At 37.8% G+C, this 22,868-nt stretch overlaps 1 protein-coding gene and 1 long non-coding RNA gene across 5 annotated transcripts in view; both read right to left on the reverse strand.

Annotated features, from left to right (window-relative positions):
- The window catches only part of LOC144374704 (uncharacterized), a 37,663-nt gene extending 23,743 nt beyond the window's left edge, over positions 1-13,920 (reverse strand). The window contains exons 1-2 of the long non-coding RNA XR_013434042.1: positions 13,838-13,920; positions 13,629-13,666 (exon numbers count right to left, since the gene is read on the reverse strand). This is a non-coding gene — a long non-coding RNA (uncharacterized LOC144374704). The remainder of the gene's footprint in view (positions 1-13,628; positions 13,667-13,837) is intronic.
- LOC144374703 (palmitoyltransferase ZDHHC19-like) overlaps positions 13,764-22,868 on the reverse strand; it is a 54,049-nt gene continuing 44,944 nt past the window's right edge. For all 4 annotated transcript variants that reach the window (XM_078037454.1, XM_078037452.1, XM_078037456.1 and 1 more), the window contains exons 10-13: positions 20,056-20,293; positions 18,332-18,363; positions 17,745-17,848; positions 13,764-13,928 (exon numbers count right to left, since the gene is read on the reverse strand). In XM_078037454.1, coding sequence (XP_077893580.1) covers positions 13,916-13,928; positions 17,745-17,848; positions 18,332-18,363; positions 20,056-20,293 — 387 coding nt within the window. In that variant the 3' untranslated portion in view covers positions 13,764-13,915. The remainder of the gene's footprint in view (positions 13,929-17,744; positions 17,849-18,331; positions 18,364-20,055; positions 20,294-22,868) is intronic.

A 22,868-nucleotide genomic window follows, 5' to 3' on the forward strand; every position in this document is an offset into this window, starting at 1 on the left:
GATGATTGGCTCACAGTGGCCCCAGCAACATCTAGCTGATTGGCTCCTCTGCGGTGATGTTCATTGGGCTGTTTCCCTGCCCTTCAGACTGCCAGCTGATGATTGGCTCACAGCGGCCCCAGCAACATCTAGCTGATTGGCTCCTCCACGGAGCTGCTCATTGGGTGACTTCTTTGGCTCTGCCCACGCAACCCAGCCAATCGGCCTCAAGAGCAGGAGGATTGTGGGAGGTTGAGAGGCTGGTGTGGGGGAGGAGAGGCTTGTGGAAGCCGGTGGTGGCAGTTGGGCTCTGAGGGTTTTTTCCCTGAGGAGCTGTTTTGTTTGGCGTTTGTAGTTCTAAAAATAAAGTTAGTTTCTTTTTGACAAGTGGCTCCTGATTTGTGCCAAGCCAGACTTCGGCATTTGGTGGCTCGCACGGGGAGCAACTGAGGGTAAGTAAACTGCTCGCCCCTGAGGGCAGGGCGAGAGGATGGGTAGCCATTTTAAGTGTCCTCTTTTGTTTTGCTTTGTTTTTGTTTTAACTTTCCTGTCCCTGGAGATGAGTAAGAGGGAAGAAAAACCACTCACATCTGAGGAAAAACTATTTGCGTCTGAGGAACAGATAGGGAGAAAGGACGGATGCATATGTCAGGAAAATAGAAAGGCTGTTATAATGATTTTGTGTGGTTCTATTTTTATTGGATTCTGTCTCGGTTTGGTTTGGTGTTATCTTGCTGGGTTGTATTATAGTAGAAATACGGGATCAGCAATTAGTAAAAAACAAACCGAAAGAGTGTTAAGTAAATTGTTAGAGGAAGGAAGCTTCCCAGTAAAATCAAGAGCAGTCAGGGCATACGTTGATGTAATACAAGAATATAGCCCATGGCTTTTTAAGGAGGAGTTGTTAGATATATCACAATGGAACCATCATGGTGAAGATTTAAAAAGAATAGAAAAGAACAACCCAGGGACTCTGCCAGTTGGCACATTGTCATTGTGGACGTTGGTATCTGGTTTGCTTAGTCCAAAGCCTTCAGTTCAGACAGAGGTAGAGGAAGAAGAAGACATATTGATTCAAGTAGAAGAGGAAGTCTCTCAAGTTAGTCAGAAAGAGGAAAAGATTCAAGTAAAAGAGAAGGTCTTTCGAGATAGTGAGACAGAGGAAGGAAGTTTAGAGCAGAAAAATCTATCAGGGGAAAAGTTAAAACAGGAGACTGCTAATAAGACCTTTTTATTAGAGAGCGTAAGTGTCCAACCAACAGCACCACCTCTACAGGAGACTGCTACTAACAGCATTCTATCACCAGAGGGCGTAAGTGTTCAACCAACAGCGCCACCTCTACTGGAGACTGCTACTAACAGCACTCTATCACCAGAGGGCATAAGTGTCCAATCAACAGCACCACCTCCATATGCTAGGAGACTCCCAACCCCCGCAGTTGATAGTTGGGATCCTGAGACAGGATCTCAAGTATGCCCTGTATTTGAGGTAGGAGGGCAGCGAACTTACCAGGGTTTAAATTTCAAATCAGTGAAGGAGCTAAAAGAGGCTGTAACAACCTATGGTCCTCAAGCACCCTTCACTGTAAGCTTGGTTGAATCCATTACCAACTTAAGCATGACGCCAGCAGATTGGGCTAGTATGTGTAAAGCTGTGCTAAATGGAGGACAATACCTGTTATGGAAGGTTGCCAATGAGGAATTTTGCAAGGAGACGGCTAGTCGAAATGCAGCAGCTGGTTATCCTCAGAGAAATCTAGATATGTTGTTAGGAAAGGGACCTTATGAGGATCGGCAGCAACAAAATGCATATGATCCTGGTGTATATTCACAAATTGCTGTAGATGCAGTTAGGGCATGGAAGACTTTACAAGAACATGGAGGTTTACAAGGTCAATTATCTAAGATAATACAAGGAGCTAATGAACCTTACGCTGAATTTGTAGATAGGCTTATTCAAACAGCTACCAGAGTTTTTGGGAATACAGAACAAGCAATGCCATTAATAAAACAACTGGCTTATGACCAAGCGAATCGTTGGTGTAGAGATATCATTAGACCATGGAAACAGGAAGATTTAAACACATATATTAAATTATGTAGAGACATTAATGAACAAGGGCAAATTGTGGCAGCTGCAGTAAAACAAGCTTTAGATGCCAGAGACATTAATGAACAAGGGCAAATTGTGGCAGCTGCAGTAAAACAGGCTTTAGATGCCAGAGACATTAATGAACAAGGGCAAATTGTAGCAGCTGCAGTAAAACAGGTTTTAGATGCCAGAGACATTAATGAACAAGGGCAAATTGTGGCAGCTGTAGTAAAACAGGCTTTAGATGCCAGGCCAAGAACATGCTACAATTGTCAACAAACAGGACATTTTAAAAGGAATTGCCCCATAGGAAGAGGGTTTAACAAAACTAGGTATCAAACAAGTAGAATACCGGGTATTTGCCCACGATGCCGTAGAGGGAGACATTGGGCTAATGAATGCCGTTCTCAAACCACCATAGAGGGTACTCCATTATATTGGGCTAATGAATGCCATCCTCAAACCACCATAGAGGGTACTCCATTATCAAAAAACGAACAAGGACAAGGTGTTTATCCACAATATCGTGGACAAAGGCATCGGGCTCCGTTGCCAAAAAATGGACAGGGGGCCCCAATGCTCCGGGGCCCCAAACCACAAATATACGGAGCACTGGAGGAACCCAGCAACCCCAGCAACCCCATCAAGGTAGTGCCCAGCACATCAGATCCCTCATCAGACAAACCAGAGGGAGCGCAGGGTTGGACATCTGCGCCTCCACCAAAATCAGTACTAACTCCAGAGATGGGAGTTCAAATCATTCCCACAGGGGTAAAAGGACCTCTTCCCAAAGGAACAGTAGGCTTATTATTGGGACGCAGCTCTTCTACTCTAAAAGGACTTTTGATAAGTCCTGGGGTAATTGATTCCAATTATGAAGGTGAAATAAAAATTATAGCCAGTTCTCCAAAGGGTATATCAGTAATTTCACCAGGAGATAGAATAGCACAGTTACTAATAATACCAAGCCTACATGATAAATTTTCCAATCATGCTGTAGAAAGAGGTTCCAAGGGATTAGGCTCCACAGGTGTAGATTGGGCTATGCTTTCTTTAAATTTAGATTCTTGCCCCATGCTAAAACTAAATATTCAAGGACATGAATTTAATGGGCTACTGGATACAGGTGCAGACCTTAGCATCATCTCTCGTCAAGAATGGCCAAAACATTGGCCATTACAACAAGCCACTCAATCGCTTCGAGGCCTAGGAGTGGCGACTAATCCCGATAGAAGTGCAATGCTATTAGATTGGAAGGATCCTGAAGGATGTGAAGGAACTATACAGCCATATGTATTGGATCATCTTCCCGTAAATTTATGGGGACGAGATGTCTTAGATCAATTAGGTTTGACATTAATAAATAATATCAATCAAAATGCACCCACTATTATGGCTAGACAAGGTTTTAGGAAAGGAAAAAGATTAGAAAGACAAGAACAATGTATAGCAGCACCAATACAAATAGATCAAGGAACAGACAGACATGGGTTGGATTTTCACAAAGGGCCACTGAGACAATAAAAATTACATGGAAATCAGAAAGACCAGTATGGGTTCCTCAGTGGCCCTCGACTAAAGAAAAGACACAAGTAGCCCATGATCTGGTCAAACAACAATTAGCGGAAGGACATATACAACCTTCTGTATCTCCCCATAATACTCCCATTTTTGTCATCAAAAAGAAATCTGGTAAATGGAGATTACTGCAAGATTTAAGAGCCATTAACAATGAAATGGTCATTATGGGACCTGCTCAATCGGGGATTCCTCAATTGTCTGCTTTGCCAAAAACTTGGTATGTTTTAGTTATAGATATTAAAGATTGTTTTTTTTTCAATTCCAATTCATCCTGAGGATAGTCCACGTTTTGCATTTACTATCCCTGCACTAAATCATGAAGGTCCTGATCAGAGATATGAATGGAAAGTACTCCCTCAAGGGATGGCTAACAGCCCAACTATGTGTCAAATTTATGTTAACAAAGTAATCCAGCCACTTAGAAATCAAAATCCTGAACTACAAATATTTCATTATATGGATGATGTATTATTAGCACACAAAGCTAAAAACACATTGCTAGAATGTTATGTCACACTTACAAACTTATTAAAAAATTATAATCTAGAGATAGCAATAGATAAAGTACAATTAAATTTTCCAATTAATTATTTAGGAGTTCTATTATCCTCAACCATGGTCCGTCCACCAAAAATTCAAATACAAGTAGATCACCTCAAATCACTTAATGACTTTCAAAAGTTATTAGGAGACATAAATTGGATAAGGCCTTATCTAGGTATTCCAACAGGAGAATTGGGACCTTTATTTGATATCCTAAAAGGTCCATCAGATCCGAATTCACCCCAAATGTTAACGCCTGAAGCAAGAAAGGCATTAAAAATCATTGAAACATATATGGAAAATATGCATTTGGATAGAATTGATATAAGTTTGCCTTTATTATTTATTGTACTACCAACAAAAAATATTTCTACAGGAGTATTTTGGCAAGAAGGTCCATTATTATGGATACATTTATCTTATTCTCCTAACACTATTCTTACTAGGTATCCTGAGGCTGTAGGACAATTAATACTCAAAGGAATAAAAACAGCAAAGGCAGTGTTTGGAATTTCTCCCCATAAAATTATTACTCCATATACTATGAATCAAATTGATGAATTAGCTAATGAGTTAAATACTTGGGCAATAATAATGTGCAAATCTAATGTTTCATTTGATAACCACTTACCATCTAATCCTTTATTGTCTTTTTGGTCATTGCATCCTGTAATTTTTCCAAAAATGACAAGAAAAACACCTATCATGAATGCTCCAAATATATTCACTGATGGGTCAAATAATGGTACAGCAGCAATAGTTACACCTGATCAAACTTTTACATTTTTAATACCCAAACAATCAGCTCAAAATGTAGAGCTTAATGCAGTATTACAAACTTTTGTGATGTTTAAAGATTCTGTATTTAATTTATTTTCTGATAGCCAGTATATAGTTAATGCTATAGTATCCCTTGAAGATGCTGGTAGGATTTCCCCTTCTTCTACTGTTTTCTCTTTGTTTTCCACTATACAAAGTTTAATCTGGGACAGAAAAGATCCATTCTTTATAGGACATATCAGGGCACATACAGGATTGCCTGGAGCCCTTAGTTTGGGCAATGATTTAGCAGATAAAACTACACATGACATACATATTTTCTCTACACTAGAAGAAGCTATAAATTTTCATGAAAGATTCCATGTCAATGCTAATACTTTACAAAAGCATTTTAAAATAACTAAGGAACAAGCTAGGCAAATAATAAAACAATGTCAAAATTGTGTGACCTTTTTACCACAAGTTAATCTTGGAGTCAATCCTAGAGGATTGATGCCTAACCATATTTGGCAGATGGACGTCACACACTTGCCAGAATTTGGAAAATTAAAATATTTGCATGTTACAGTTGATACTTCTTCTGGATTTTTGATGGGCTCCCTTCATGCTGGCGAAAAAACTAAAGATGTTATAGCTCATTGCTTACAAAATTTTGCCACTGTGGGCATTCCAAAACAGTTAAAAACAAATAATGCCCCTGGTTATACGTCTACTTCTTTTAAACAATTTTGCTCATCATTTGGCATTACTCATATAACAGGAATCCCATACAATCCACAGGGACAAGGCATAGTTGAAAGAGCTCATCAAACTATTAAAATGTACTTATTAAAGCAAAAATATGGAATTGGGAAGGGGTATATATTCCCCAAAGATAAACTTAAAATAACCCTTTTTACTCTAAACTTTTTAAATTTGGATTCATCAGGACTTAGTGCTGCAGAAAGGCATATGTGTCCAAAAAATGTACATAAGCCCAAGGTACTTTGGAAAGATATTCTAACAGGACAATGGAAAGGTCCTGACCCAGTAATTGTCTGGAATCGGGGGTCTGTTTGTGTGTTTCCACAGGAAGAACAGCAGCCAATTTGGATTCCAGAGAGATTAACCAAGGTTCTGATCCAGAACAGCAGCCGATTTGGATTCCAGAGAGATTAACCAAGGTTCTGACCCAGTGATTGTCTGGAGTCGGGGGCCTGTTTGTGTGTTTCCACAGGGAGAACAGCAGCTGATTTGGATTCCGGAGAGATTAACTAAAATCCTGACCCAGTGATTGTCTGGAGTCGGGGGTCTGTTTTTGTGTTTCCACAGGGAGAACAGCAGCCGATTTGGATTCCAGAGAGATTAACTAAAGCGATTTCTACAGACCAAAAAGAAGATGATTTAGCTCAAATCCATAATAGCTGATATCCAAAACTCCAATTTGGCTATCCTTACATCTGCGACAGAACCAGGATGCTTTTTTCAATATCTATTTTATTATTGCCCTTTCCCATATCATGAAGTTCTATTTTATTTTTTTTTGAGCTCATACAGACCTAGGTTAATGTTTTGCTGATCAGTTCTATTTTTTTTTGACTATAGAGTTTTTAAACATTGCAATAGAGATTTTACCTGTAAAAAGTTATAAGGCCTTTACTATTATGTTATGTGTTGTATGTATTATATTATGTGTGCACACTTGTGTTTTGTGTTATATGTTTGAATGTACGTATGTCCAATGTACGTATTTCCATATATCATATATGATGAGCGCTCATGAAAAGATGGATCCAAATATTTTTTTTTATTCACGTGATTTAAATGGTTTAATTTAAATTGGGTAAATAACTGTTAAGAATTGTTTTAATATGTAAACAAAAAAGGAGGTTAACAGATCTGTTTGTTTACTCTCACCTTTCGTTTTCATTATATTTAATAATTCTCTTCACTATAATGTAAATTGTTAAGAAAATTGTTTTCTTTTAGTGCCTTCTGGAATGTTACCTAATTTTTTCTTTAGCCATTATTGCCAGAATTTCTATCTTCAGATGAAGATAATATAAATTGTTAAGAAAATTGTTTTCTTTTAGTGTCTTCTGGAATGTTACCTAATTTTTTCTTTAGCCATTATTGCCAGAATTTCTATCTTCATCCCAGTGCCGATGAAGATAATATACATTGTTAAGAAAATTGTTTTCTTTTAGTGTCTTCTGGAATGTTACCTAATTTTTTCTTTAGTCATTATTGCCAGAATTCCTATCTTCATCCCTGTGCTGGTGAAGACAAAGATAAAACTAATCTACAGTTTCTGCAATAGCCATCACTGAACTGCTTACAGAACTTGCACTGAACTGCTTACAGAACTATGTGTCACTTGTATGCATTGTGAACTAACTGTTGGTGCAGCGACTTGTGGTAGTGTTGGGGTATTTTTGCTGATGATATCATCGGTGGTACGATTTTCCCAAAAGGAGCCGTCAATTGACTTGGTATATCTTCCTCCCTTCTGCTTGTCATGATCATTCAGCTAAAATTTGGGGGTCAACAGAGGTGAGGCAAAGAACCTCACCCCCCCCCCCGCTGAGACCTCTCCACAGGTGTGGCTGTATACTGGACCGGTAGTCAATGACGGGTAAGATCCAATTACAATGGTACCAACCTAAGACAGGAGGCTGACGCCCTGAGGTCAGCTCATCCAAAGACGGGTAAGGACCATATGTAGTATTGGACAACCTAAGGCAGGCACGGTCCATAAGCCACATGCTTGTTGTTTAAACAGAGAGGGGGAGATGTTGAGAGCCACAGGCAAAGGGGCCCCAGCAAACTTCCAGCTGCCGGCTGATGATCCAGCTGCCAGCAAACTTCCAGTTGCCGGCTGATGATTGGCTCACAGTGGCCCCAGCAACATCTAGCTGATTGGCTCCTCTGCGGTGATGTTCATTGGGCTGTTTCCCTGCCCTTCAGACTGCCAGCTGATGATTGGCTCACAGCGGCCCCAGCAACATCTAGCTGATTGGCTCCTCCACGGAGCTGCTCATTGGGTGACTTCTTTGGCTCTGCCCACACAACCCAGCCAATCGGCCTCAAGAGCAGGAGGATTGTGGGAGGTTGAGAGGCTGGTGTGGGGGAGGAGAGGCTTGTGGAAGCCGGTGGTGGCAGTTGGGCTCTGAGGGTTTTTTCCCTGAGGAGCTGTTTTGTTTGACGTTTGTAGTTCTAAAAATAAAGTTAGTTTCTTTTTGACAAGTGGCTCCTGATTTGTGCCAATCCAGACTTCGGCACATAATGACTCTTAACACTCACTCTCTCTCTCTCTCTCTCTCTCTCTCTCTCTCTCTCTCTCTCTCTCACACACACACACACACACACACACACACACTCCTAAAGAATACACACAACTAAAACTAATAATAAGTTTTATTTCTGTGTTTGAGGTACATTTGGTATTATCCTGGATGATTGGTTTTCTCTCCCCTCATCTCCAGCCCTTGCCAGGAAGCAAGCCATGTCAGTCACTGTGATTATTACTGTCACCATATTTTAAGGATGAGAGAAATGTTAAGTGTCTTGCCCAAGGTCAAAGAGCCAGACAGTGTTGGTTCCTGAGCTTGGGTCTCCAGAGAGCTAGGATCTCCCCTTCCAGGAGGGCTCTGTCCCAGCCCCTCAGAGCCTCCCCATACCCTCAGGAAACAGGTTTCTCTGAATGTAGAATAGACAGGCAGGCCAGGGTTAAATAATATATATTATTTATGAAGGTGAAAACATCATGAGGGAGTGGGTGAGGACTCAGGACCCAGAGGCCTCCATGTGGAAATTTGGATTGTGAGAGTTGTAGCCTACTCACGTAGATGAATCCACTGATATGAATTAACCCAGTGATATCTGTAGAGAGATGGGTCAACTAGGGGCATGCCTTGGGGCTTGTATTTTTGTTCCTGGTGAACTGAAGTGCTTCTCTCTCTCTCTCTCTCTCTCTCTCTCTCTCTCTCTCCTGGCATGTTCTGAGCTTCTTTCTTCTGCCACCTTCTGCCCTCATGTTCTGACTCAGCTTGAGCCCAGCACTATGGAATCAGCTGACCATGGACTGAACCTCTATAAATGTGAGCTAAAATAAATTTTTCCTCCTCTAAATTGTTTCTTGTTGGGTATTTTGGTCACAGTGATGCAAAAGCTGACTAAAACAGTGAAATTATTCTTCAAAAGTGAAGCAGAAATAGAGTTTCTCACATAAACAAAAACAAAGGGTATTTATCACCAGCAACCTGCTCTGAGCCAACGTTCAAACAAGTTCTTCAAGGAGAAGAAAAATGATGTAACCTGGATCTACATAAAGAAAATGAGAGCACTGGTGAAGAAATAAATGTGAAATGCCATCTTTCTTTGTCTTATTCCTGATATAAAAGATAACCATGTGTTTAGAGCGGTAACAGTAACCATATATTGGGTGATTATAGCATAGGAAAAAGTGGAATTAATGAGAGCAATATCATAGATTACCTGCCCTACACGTGAAAGGGTGGAGTATTATTTGAGGATGTTCTTATATTCTTATGATGTACATTGCAAACTCTGGGGCAACTACTAAACATCTGATAAAGGAGGATAGTTGATATTCTAAGAGAGGGAATAAATGAAATCATATAAAATGCTCATATAACCAGAGAAATGGGAAAATGAGTAAAGAACAAAGGCAATATAGAGAAAGAAGTTATAAATACAATAAATACTACTCCAACTCTACCAATAATCACTCTAAATGTGACTACTCTAAATATGCCAATTAAAAGAACAAAGTGTCAAACGGAATAAGAAACAAGACTCTACCATATATTGTCTGTAAAAAAAGCCACTTTGATTAGGAAGACCCAGTTACAATTAGAGCCAAATTATGGACAGAGATGCACTATAAAAACCAACTAATCAGTGGGCATCTGCAATAGCTATATTGATTTTACATAAAGTACATTTCAGAATATGGAAAATTATCAGCAATAAAAGGGACAAACTCCAAGAAGACATAGCAATTCTAAATATGTAAGAATTTAGCAACAGAAATCTAAATATGTGACACCAAAACTGATATAACTAAAGGAGAAATTGACAAAATTTACTACTATATAGTTGGAAACTTCCAAAAACTTCTGTCAGGGCTTGATAGATGAAGCAGGCAGAAAATCAATAAGGATATAGTTGACCAGAATGGCACTGTCAATCAACCTGATCTTATTGGAATTCTGAAATACTCTCCCCCAAAAGAATAGAGTACACATTCTTTTCAAGTTTACATAAAATTCAGAAAGGCACACTGTGTCCTGTATCATAAAATAGTCATCAATAAATTGAAGAGATTGAAAATCAAATATATTCTTATATCACAACGAAATTAAGCTGAAAATCACCAATAGAAAAAGAACTGAAAAATCCACAAATATTTGGGAATTCAATAATACATTTGTAAATAACAAATGAGTAAAAATAGTCCCAAGGGAAATTTTTAAATATTTTGAATTCAACAAAAGAAATTACAATTTATCAAAATTAACAATTTATCCAATGAACTCTGTAAGCATTTAGTGCACTTAGTGGAATTTATAGCACTGAAGACACAGATGAGAGAAGAACAGTGGGCTAAACTCAGTAATCTAGCTTTTAAAAGCCAAAGCCAAAAGAGCAATTTAAGCCTAAAGCAAGCAAAAAGAAAAATCAATAAAATTAAAAACTATAGAAAGTTACTACAAACCACTTTATGTCCACAAATTTGATATCTCAGCTAAAATAGATGGGTTCCTTGACAAACTAAACTACTCACACTCACACAGGGAGAAATAGACAATCTGAATAGGTCTGTTTCCATTAAGGAAAATAAATAAAAAGCCCACAACCTTCTAAAAGAGAAAACATCAGGTTTCTTTGGTTTTGCTGGTGAATTCTATGAAAAATTTGAAAAACTAAATGACCTCAGTGGTGTACTATTTCTCCATCATCTCTCCAGAATATACTGGTTCATCAATTCTAATAAGTGTGCCATATTAACAAAAGGTATAATAATAAGGACAGCTGGGTGTAGAGCATAGGAGAACTATGTCTTTATATCCATGCAATTTTTCTTTAAATAAAAAACTATTCTAAGAATAGTTTAATTTTTTAAACTAGAGCTGAAAGGAAAAATTGTCAAACTAGAATTCTATATCAAGCCAAAAAAACCAAATAACATCATAAACATGAATACACATAATGTGTGTATATATGTATATACTTTATATATGTATACACTTTGTATATTGAAATCAATATATAAAGTATTAAGAGAAAATGGAGACAATTCTGATAAAGAAAAGCTGGCAGATCCCATCACCAGCAGACCTGTACTCCAAGAAACACTAAATGAAGGTCTCTGGATGAAAGTAAAGTGGTACCAGTAGATGATCAGATCCTCAGAAAGATATGAGTGCCAGAAATGGTAACTATGTAAATTATGCAGGAGCATAGTTTCAAACTATCACATTTTCTCTTAATTCATTTAAAAAATATCCTACAGTTCAAAGAAAAATGACAGCATTGTATGGTGGGATTTATCAGGTATGGAACTGGAATTTTTCTCAGAACTGTGGCATATAATAGGAGGTTAAAATTAGTATGGACTGGGCGAGTGTGGTGGCACATGTCTGCAATCCCAGTGACTCAGGCTGAGGCAGGAGTATCAAAGCTAGCTTCAGCAACTTAGCAAGGCCATAAAAACTGTACTGAGACCCAGTCTCTAAAAATTAAAAAAAGGGGGCTGGAGATGTGGCTCAGTGATTAATTGCCCCTAGGTACGCCCCTGGTACCAAAAAAATAATATAAAGTAATAGTGTATGGACTTAGAAGGTTTTTACATTTTAAATAAAGACATTAATTCTAAGTTGATGGTTAAAATTTAAGACTGCAGAAAAGTAAGAACAGAAGAGCAGAGGTCAGATGGTACAAACTGGAAACAAAGAGCAAAATATGAGGCCTAAGTCCAAATATATCAGTAGTACATTGGACAGAATGAATTAAACACCTAGTTAAAAGGCAGAGATTATCAGAATGGGTTAAAAAATCAGACTTAATCATGGCTACAAGAGATGTGCTTAAAATCTAAAGATACAGATAGATTGAAAGTTAAAAAGTCAGGAAAATAATAATGCAAAAATAAAGAACGAAAAGTTGGAACTGCTGTATTAATATAAGATAAAATAAACTGCAAAAGTATTAGCATAAATAGAAATCCTGAAGAAAGATATGACAATAATTAATGTTCTTGCACTAAGTAACAGAGCTTCAAAATATATAAAACAAAAATCAACAGAATGAAAGGGAGAAACAGTTACCAACCATTGCGGGAGATTTTGATACGTGCCTCTCAGTAAATACATTAAATGGGTAAATAGAAGGATGGAGGAACAGTATCAACTACCTCAGCCTAACTGATGTTATATAATACAACACCCAACAACTACAGAACTCCCGTTCCCTTTAAGGGCACTTCATAAATTAATTGAAACAGATCATATTCTGGGCCATAAAATGATATTCCTTACCAATGAATGGGATGGATTAAAACTCAGAAGCTTCTTCTCAGAAAAGGGAATGACCAACAATGTGAAGAGAGAGCCCACAGAGTAGCAGAACATCTTTACTACACACATATCAGATAGAGCACTAACTTCCAGGATATATAAAGATTTCAAAAATCTTAACATCCCCGAACCAAATAACCCAATCAATAAATGGTCTAAGGAACTGAGCAGACAATTCTCAGAAGATGTATGTTCATCAACAAATATGTGAAAAAATTTTCAATATCTCTAGCAATTCAAGAAATACAAATCAAAACTACTCTCAGATTTCATTTCACTTCAGTCAGAATGGCAATTATCAAGAAGACAAGCAAAAATAAATGTTGGTGAGGATGTAGGGGAAAAGACCCACTCATAGATTGCTGGTAGAACTGCAAATTGATGTAATCATCATGGAAAGCAGTATGGAGATTCCTCAGAAAACTTGGAATGAAACCACCAATTGACCCAGTTATCCCACTTCTCAGTCTATTTCCAATAGACTTAAAATCAGCATACTACAGTGATGCAGCCACATCAATGCTATAAAGTAGCTCAACTCACAAGAGTTTTACTATGGAACCAACCTGAGTGTCCTTCAACACAGGAACAGATAAAGAAAATGTGGTCAATATGCACAATGGAATATTATTCAGTTTTAAAGAAGAACAAAGTGATGGCATCTGCCAGTAAATGAGTGGAAGTTAAGAATATCATAGTAAGCAAAATAGGCCAATTCCAAAAACCACAGTTTAAATGTTTTCTCTGATATTTGACACTAATTCACAATAAGGAGCGTGGCTATGGAAGAATGAAGTTACTTTGGATTAGGCAGAGGGGAGGGAAAGGAGGGGAGCCAGGTATGGGGTGGGAAGAAGAGTAGACATTATTGCCCTAGGTGCATGTGTGACCACATGACTGATGTGATTCTACATCACGTATAACCAGAAACATGAGAAACTATACTCCATTTGTGTATGATGTGTGAAAGTGCCTTCTACTGCCATGTATAACTAATTAGAACAAATAAAAGAAAAGAAAAAAGAATGGTGGCAGCCAGGGGTGGAGGAGGAGGAATGGAAATTCTTACTTACATGGTGGTAGAGCTTCTGTTTGGAGGGACAAAAGTGTGCTGGAAACAGAAGGTTGTACAATATTGTGAGTGTAATTAATGCCTCTGAGTTGTCCACTTAATAGGGCTAAAATGGCAAATTTAATGGTACCAGTCCTTCAAAACAATGAACCCTTTAATTATTAAAATTTTTAACATTTTCCTTTCCAGAAAATTAAAAGAGTAGGATACCATTCATAGTTTTTTTTCTTGAGAACCTCCTTGGCTCCCAAGATGTGAGGCATTAACTTGTGAGCCATTTCACCATGTTCAGGAGTGGGTACTGCAAAGAGAAAATAAAAAGTGCATAATTTAGAAGCAAAACATTTTATGTACTTTCAACTAAGGCCTGAAGACTACTTATGAATACAGTTGACTTAAACAACCCATATTTTAATACCTGCCCCAAACCTCTGTTAGTCACAACCATAACTTTTATAAGCTGTTTGGAAAACAGTTGTTTTTAATTGTTCTAAATTCTGAAAGTCAACAGTTAAACAGACCATTAATACACTCATGTCAGTATCAAAAGGACACGATATTTGATTGAACCCATGGTGGCTTTACCAGTGAACTACATCCCTAAACCTTCTTTTAAATTTTTCAGATAGGGTCTACCCCACTTCTTAAGGCTGGACTTAAACTTGTGATCCTCCCTCTTTAGGCTCCCCAGTCACTGGGATCACAGGTGTACAACCATTGAGTATAGCATTTATGACATTTATAAGGTAGCTCAACAAGTTATAATTTATCAAGTTACTGGAACTATTTTGAGTGTGTGTGTGTGTGTGTGTGTGTGTGTGTGTGTGTGTGTGTGTGTGTGGTGTTAGAACCAAACTCCGGGCCTTGTGCATGCTGGCAAAGCACTCTACCACTGAACAACATCTCTAGCCCCTCTGCATTCTACAAAGAAAATCACTATAAATACTACAGTGAGTAAAATGAGGTTATCATTCTCTCTTCCTGCTTGAATTTTGTATCCTCCCGCCTTCCCCTTCCTTTATTGTTTCTCCTCCTCCTCCTCCTCTTCCTTCTCCTCCTCCTCCTCTTCTTCCTCCTCCTCCTCCTCCTTCAACTTCCCTCCTTTCCTCCCTCAATTCTTTCTTCACCAACTCCCCCCACCACTGCCCTTTCTTTGTAGGAGGTGGTGCAGGAACTGAACCCAGGAATATCCTAGGCAAATAAGTGCTCTCCCACTGAGCTATACACCAGCCCTCTTTTCACTTTATTTGGAGACAGGGTATCTCTAAGTGGCCCAGGCAGGCTCCAATTTGAGATCCTCCTGCCTGAGCCTCTCCAGAAGATGAGATTACAGGTGTGTGCCCCCAAGGCCTGGCAGCTTCATCTTTTCTGGGTTAAGTATAAATACAATACATTTGCTTAAAGAAAACAAAATCAACCTGGGATGCATAAAAGTATTAAGAAAAATGATGACAATCCTTCTATCAATATGGACTATCCTGTTAAAACTTCACAAGCTTTTTAAAAGTCACATTTCAAAATGATTTGGATATACTGACACTCTGTTCCTTCAAAAGCTATATGCCAGTTACATCATTCCTAAGAACTGACCATAAAATGATTCTAATGGCTAAATTGAATAGTGCCTTAATATGGGTGTTTTCATAATTTAACCAATCCCCTTTATAAAATCTTTGTATTCTTTAATTTTTGATTATTACCTTTAAGTTTCTAGAAGTGAAATTATTTCTAATTAATGGACTTTTTAGTATAAATTTTAGGTTTAAAAGTGAGCAGACAATAGGGACCCTCGCTAAGTTGCCTCTGACACAGGAAGGACACTTAAGGGATCCCGCTGACCTTCTCCAAAACTGAAAAGACAACTAGATAGCCTTGCAAATGCTTTTTCCAAATGCATACTGGGTCTTAAAATGTGGATCCTGAAATTTTCCCATGTTGGCCCCTCATTTTCTTATTGATATCTTGCATTACAGTGCAGTATACTTACTACAATGATACCTATTGTGGATACATATCTATATATTAATACACTTTTGTTGATTTTTGGAGGTGCTGGGGCTTGAACCATGGGGACTCGTATATGTCGGGCAAGCACTCTACCACAAATGAACAAATACGAACTTACGTCTATTAATCCAAAGCTAACACTTGACATTAGAGTTCACTCTTTCTATTGGGTTATATAATTCTATGGGATTTGAAAAATGAATATCGTCCTGTGTATCTACCATTATAACATCATACTAAATAAATTCACTGCCCTAAAAACCTACTACTCATCCTCTTTACACCCCTGAATCCCTGCAATCAATGATTTTTTAAAACTCCTCATACTTGAGATGTCCTAAATTACATGCTAGGCAAGTACCCTACCATGGATTGAACACTTCTAGCCCACACGCTACACTTGGAATTGGAGAGCATCTAGCCCCTTTAGATGGAAGGGCAACACTACGCACTATGCTCTTAAAGATCTTTCAGAGAATAATATGCCCACACCATAGGCATGTAGTCAATTATCCAAGTTATTTCTCTGTTATAAATAAAGAGATAAGATAAAATTCTTTCATGCCTTTTGGTGTTATGATATCTCAGTTTTAATCCATGAATACTATTCTACTGTATGGATGTAGCACATACATTGGATTTCTTTTGTTTATATTGTGGTGCTGGGGATGGAATCCAGGGCCTCAGCAGGCTAGCCATGTGCTCTACCACTGAACTGCACACAGTCCTCACATTCACTTTTTGAAACACATCTTGTTCCAGATTTAGCAAATATGAATAAAGATGCTATAAAAATTTTGCACAGGTTTATGTGTGGACACATCTCAATGCATGGGGGTAAATACCTAGAAACACATTGCTGGGTTATGTGGTAAGGTCATGTTTCATTTTGTGGGAAACTGAAAAAACCCTCTTCTGGAGTGGAGCCTCCCATTAGCAATGCAGGAGTATTCCTGTTGCTCCATCTCTCATTTTTCACTTTTTTATTCTTTCTTTCCTTAGTGATTAGCTAAGACTCCATCTTATTATTGAATGTTTGCATCTTTCAATGATCACACTCGACTATCACATGACACACCATGTCACACAGAACAAGAATCTTAGGGTGGTTGTTCTTGGCCCGGATGCTCTTATTGTCATTTTACTAATGCATACCTCCTGCCTCCACTGTTACTATTTTTATTTAAATGGTTTTATCTTTTAAAGATACTTTTATAACAGACAGACATTTATTTGTTCAGGTAGGTAGAAGTACTTTTGACTTTACTTTATTTGAGGAAGCTATTATTTAGCTTTTGGGACATACATTTCTGGGTTAGTTTTTTCTATCAGAAATTCAATACACATGATGAAAACCCTTGAAACTGTCTCACAGCTTACTGATGCTATTGCATTTAAAAGTTTTCATTTCTATCTTTATGTTTCACTGTGGTAGTTTCCACTAAAATAATCTATCATTAATCAAGTCTCAAAATATTTTAACAAATATAATGCCTACCCCACCCTTTCACTTCAAAAAGCCAGTTGTAAGGAATATAGAAAACACAGCCTTCTGTCATGAGATGGGAATCCAATGGCAGTCCTCAGAGCCACCACATCACAGTCCAGCCCCCTTACTACTTCTCTCCCTGGCTCCACCTGAGCTCATTACTGTTGAAATTCTCCTCAGCTGGGGAGGAATTTCACTCTCAACTGTCTTTCAAATGCCATCAAGGCTTTGAGAGAAATGTCAAAATGAGAAATAGAGTACATAATCTGGGGAAGAGGAAAGATCTACGTTTTAGGTAGAAGAGTTACCCACATTATGAAACAGAGAAAAAACAGAGCAATAGATGACCTCTCTGGAAAAGAGGACAAAACATGGAAAGAAAAAAGCAGTGAGTTAAGTATTCTAACTTTTAAAGAAGCCATCAATTTTTATTTTTCAAAAAAGTGGTTTTTGATGAGTACTCTTTAGGTGAAAACTTTAATTTAATCTTAAATTAATCTTCTCAGAGTAAAATATTTCAAACTTGAAGCTTTTTGAAATTATCTCTGAAAGTCAAATGCAAACAGCAGTTTTTTCAACACACATGCACAGATGTGCACACCAGGGTCATTAGTCACTCACTTGTCTTGTATGGCCATGTCATGGGACAGTAAAGGCTGCACCTCTCCATCACCATCATCTTCCTCCATTACTATTGCTAATGTTTCCGGCACCTTGGTGTTCAGCTGTGTTCAGGAGCAAAGGAAGACAAGCCAGGAAAAGACAAAGATTAACATGTGACCAGGTCTCCTTTTATTAAACAAATTTTAAGAAGTTATTTTTCCATAGCTAATTTTTAAATGACTAAACCTCACTGGTTACAATATATTCAATTAAAAAATAAAGATGATTTTCTGAAATATGGAAAAGTAAATAAGCATATATGATAAATATTCTTGAGTGCTATTTAGAAACATTAAATATTTCTTTACTTCATTTTATTTTTTTAAATATTTTTTTAAAGTTGTTGATGAACCTTTATTTTATTTATTTGTATGTGGTGCTGAGAATCGAACCCAGTGCCTCATGCATGCCAGGCAAGCACACTACGACTAAGCCACAACCCCAGTCCAACCTCTTATTTTAGAAATTAAAAAAAAATTAAAAACAGGTTTCTTTTGGTAACCTTAACTAAAGCAAGAACTATAAGAAATACATCATCAACTTACTGCAGGTGTTCCAGAAGGGAAGCAATCCTTCTCTGAAAATGAAAGAGAAAGGAATGTTAACAATTTACCACAGAAAACGTTTCTATGACAAAAAGAAAAATAATATAAAAGAGGAGCAAGTGAAATGTGTTAAAACCGATTTCATTTTAAGCAGAATTACTTATCTAGAAATATGATAATAATAGTAACTTAAAAATAAAATTTATATAAGACTCAGCTAATAACTCTTTAATCTTAATGAAACCTTAAAAACACATTTTGAAAAACCTGAGTTGATCATTCAAATGACTGGATTTCATGGAATGTAAATTATACTTCAATCAAGTTATTAAAATGTAATGGAGTCCTGGCCTGGTAATTCCATGCCTATAATCCAAGGGGCTCAAGAGGCAGAGACAGGAGGATCTTGTGTTCCAAGCCAGCCTCAGCAATTTAGCTAGGTGCTTAGAAACTCAATGCGACCCTGCCTCTACATAAGATACAAAATAGAGCTGGGGATGTGGTTCAGGGATTGAGTGCCCCTGGGTTCAATCCCCAGTACCCTGCCCCCACCAAAGTGTAATGAAAACCATACCCACCCAAGTTGTATTAAAATAAAACATTCCTTGTTTAAGATACTTTCTTAAGCAGTAAACGTGATTTGATAAATATTCTTGAGTACGAAGGAGCAAGGGATATAAAGCCACCAAACATGGCAACTGGGAAAAGAATTATATTTGACATGGTTTGTTTCTTTGTAAAATGCAACTTACTGGTTGACACAGAAGTTCTAGGTAAAAGTAAGATGTTTTCCTAAGGATATCAGGTAAGTTTTTTATAGAAAAAGTCAAGATCAGTATTACTTGAAAAGAAGTCTACTTCTTTTTTAAACATAGCCTTTGTCTCTGTGATGATGTAAGCATATTAAATACAATTAATCCAACCACATTTGATTTTTGCATACTTAAGATTATTTTTTAAAACTATATATATATATATATATGACTTTAGAGACGGAAAACATATTAAATAAAAATTATGAATCTTGGGGTTGTTATGGGCAAAATCTACCCAGAGAGAAATTGGAGAAATGATTTTGCATCTTTTAATGTATAGTACAAAGAAGTGAAAGCAGGAGAACCAGCGTGGAGAAGGAGAGTCTAACTAAATCTCCAAAGATATTCCAGGGATCAGTCAACCAACTGCACCACGTAGACTTCATTCTGATGCAGCCTTACACAAACTGTTTTTAAAAATCCAGTATACTTCAACTCTTACCCACTTAGATTCTATTTCTGAGGAATAAGTATTTCTTTGAGGTAAGGTATTTGTTTTATGTATTTGAATGTAATTTTTGAATAGAAAATGATTTTATTTCAAGGTCTATGCATTTATAAACAAGAATTCCTTCTAGGCCAATGACAAAAAACATATCTCTAGCATAAACCATAAACATGTCTAGAAATCCACAATTTTTCCTTCTCAACTAAAAATCATTTAAACCCATGAGGAGGAAAAGAAAACCCCAAGTAAATGTAACAACATGGAACAATTGTGAATCCCACTATCATGTTGAATTATAATGTATAAGAAATATGGAGGAAAATGTAACAGATCCAATTCCATTTGTAACAAAATTATGAGATCAATGAAATCCTCAATCTCCAGATGATGTTCAAGAGCCTTCCCGAGAGTTGACAAAAAGCAGTATCTATGTAGGAGAAAGTAGGAACAATACAGTTTACCTTTTATTTTTCCAGAAATGATCTTTTTATCTATCAGTGCTTCACAAGTTTCCATGGGATTCAGTCTTTTACCACTGTCTGAGGTCTCACCAGTAGGAGGACATCTGAGATTTTTCTTCTTCAAGGTGCTGGCGTTATAATACTTGTTGACACCCCGCACAGCTAGAGGATGCTCCGTTGGCTTTCCTTTGAGGACCCTGAAGGTTTGTGGCAACTGAGCCCCCTGATCTGGCATGCCCTAACAAAGAGAAATTCAGACATGAGTTGTGGTTTGAATTGCTCTAATACCATCAATTTTCAGACACAAATATCAACATACATAAAACAAACCTATACACATAATTTTAGATTTGACTAAATTCTAAATGGTCTCCTTTTCTAAAACTCTACTTTTCCATACTTATTTTGCAAATCAACAGGAAAGGTCCAAACAGAGGAATGGGAATGGATTGCTGGGTTTGTTTGGGGAGAGGGACAGAACTGTCAAACCTGTATTTCCCCTTGTTCATCACCCACCAGAGTAGCTCCTAATTGAAAAGGCTTAAGCCATGAGCAAAAGTCAGGAGACAGCAGACAGAAAGAAGGATCCTTTCTTATGTCTGGTTCTTCCCTAGGCTTAGACAGAGAACCCAGGACGGCATGTCCATTCCAACCTCAGCAATTCAGGGAATACAAATGTAGGGATTTGAAACCAAGAACCCACTTTATACAGTGATTACTGTTTCAGATCTTTTTTGGTGGGGAGGAGGAGGAGTACCAGGGATTGAATTCAGGGGCACTCAACCACTCAGCCATACCTTCAGCCTTTTTATTTTTTGAGACAGGGTCTCAGTAAATTGCTTAGTTCCTCGCTTAGTTGCTGAGTCTGGCTTTGAACTTGCAAACCTCCTAAATCAGTCTCACAAGCTGCTGGGATTACAATCATGCCCTACTGAACCCAGGAAAACATTACAAAATTTTTCCCCTAAATTCATTTCAAATAATCTTGTAGTACATTACATGGTCATGCCATATTTTTAACCAATTTACTACTAATGATATTTGAGTTGATTTTGAATACATTTTGCTAGCTAAATAATGGGACAAAACCCATAATATGTGCTGTTCTCTGGTTCCTCAAAGACACACATGCTAAACATTCCATTTCTGAGTCAAAATGTATGTATGTGAAAAAGTACGATATTCATTTGTGATTTGGGATATACACATAAAGGATTTTTAATTTTTTTTTTTTTTGCTGTTTGGTATTTGGGATTAAACCCAAGGCATCAAGCTGGTAAGCACCTGCTAAACATTACCACAAGTTACCTGTAGTCCCAAGTTCTTAATGTTATGGAGTCAAATTGGCTTTTTTCCACCCCCATCTGCTGGACTGGGGACTGCATCCAGGGGTGTTTTAACACTGAGCTTCATCCCCAGTCCCTCTACCCTTTTGCAAATTTGGGACAAGAGTCTTGTTAAGACACCAACACCTGCATCAAACCTGTGATCATCCTACCACTACCTGGAGCCTCTGGGATTACAAGGGTGAACCAACCAACGTGCTTGGCTACACAAGTTGTTATTATTATTATTATTATTATTATTATTATTATTACTATTATTATTCGGGATTTACGGTCTCACCATTTTCCCCAGGCTTATCTCAAACTCATGGACTCAAGTTATCTTTTTGTATCAGTCTGCAGAGTAGCTGGAAATACAGGCATGTGCCACAAAGCCAAGCTTTCATGTTTATTTTTAATAAAAATATTAGTTGTAGATGGACACAATACCTTTATTTTATTTATTTTTATGTAGTACTAATGCTCTAACCCAGGGCTTCATGCCTGCTGGGCAAGCACTGTAACAGTGAGCCACATCCCCAGCCATAATGTTTTTATTCTTTAATTTGCTTTTGGAAGTACTAGGTATTGAAGCCAGGAGCATTATACCACTGAGCTACATTCCCAGCCCTTTTGACTTTGAGATAGGGTCTTGCTAAAACTGCCCAGGGTGGTCTCTAACTTATGATCCTTCTCCCTAAGCCTCCTGAGCTACTGGGATGATAGGCAGACATCACTATGCCCAGTCATCTTAAATTGCTCTTTTTTATTCTGGGATTCCTATCCCATGTAAAATGTCTTATCAATATGAGATTGTACAGCCAAGTGTGGTGGCATGCACCTGTAATCCCCCCTGCTCAGAAATCAGGAGCAGGAGAGTCATTGCAGCCTACAAATTTGAGACCAGTCTGAGCATCAGAGGAAGCCCCACCTCATACCACAAAAAATGGAAAAAAAAAGAGATAAAAGTGGGGTACTCTAATAACTAACAGTGAGAAAATAACCCAAATTTAAATGTAAGGTCTCTGGTGTGGCTCAATGGTAGAGCTCTTGCCTAGCATGCTCAAGGACATGAGTTTTCATGCTTATTCATACTAGCCCCAAAGCAGAAATCTAAAATCTCCTAATCCTCCTATATAATGATATATATATATATATATATATATATATATATATATATCTTTATATCTATGTGTGTGTGTGTGTGCGTGTGTGTGTATGTGTTTGTACACTTTCCCCCAGCACTGGGGGGTTGAGCCTAAGGACATCCTACCACTTGGCTTTATCCCTAGCTGTTCTTATTTTGAGATACAGTCTTGCTAATTGCAGAGGCTGGCCTAAAGCTGCCTGAGTTCCTGAGTTGCTGGAATCAGTCATGTGCCACCAAACCCAGTTTACAATCCCTTTTCTAGCCAGTCCAGTGGTGCACACCTGCCTTCCAGGACTCAGCACACTTACATAGGAGGTTTGCTTGAACTCAGAAGTTCA

This window comes from Ictidomys tridecemlineatus, unplaced genomic scaffold (genome assembly GCF_052094955.1).
Source record: "Ictidomys tridecemlineatus isolate mIctTri1 unplaced genomic scaffold, mIctTri1.hap1 Scaffold_83, whole genome shotgun sequence".
NCBI lineage: Eukaryota > Metazoa > Chordata > Mammalia > Rodentia > Sciuridae > Ictidomys > Ictidomys tridecemlineatus.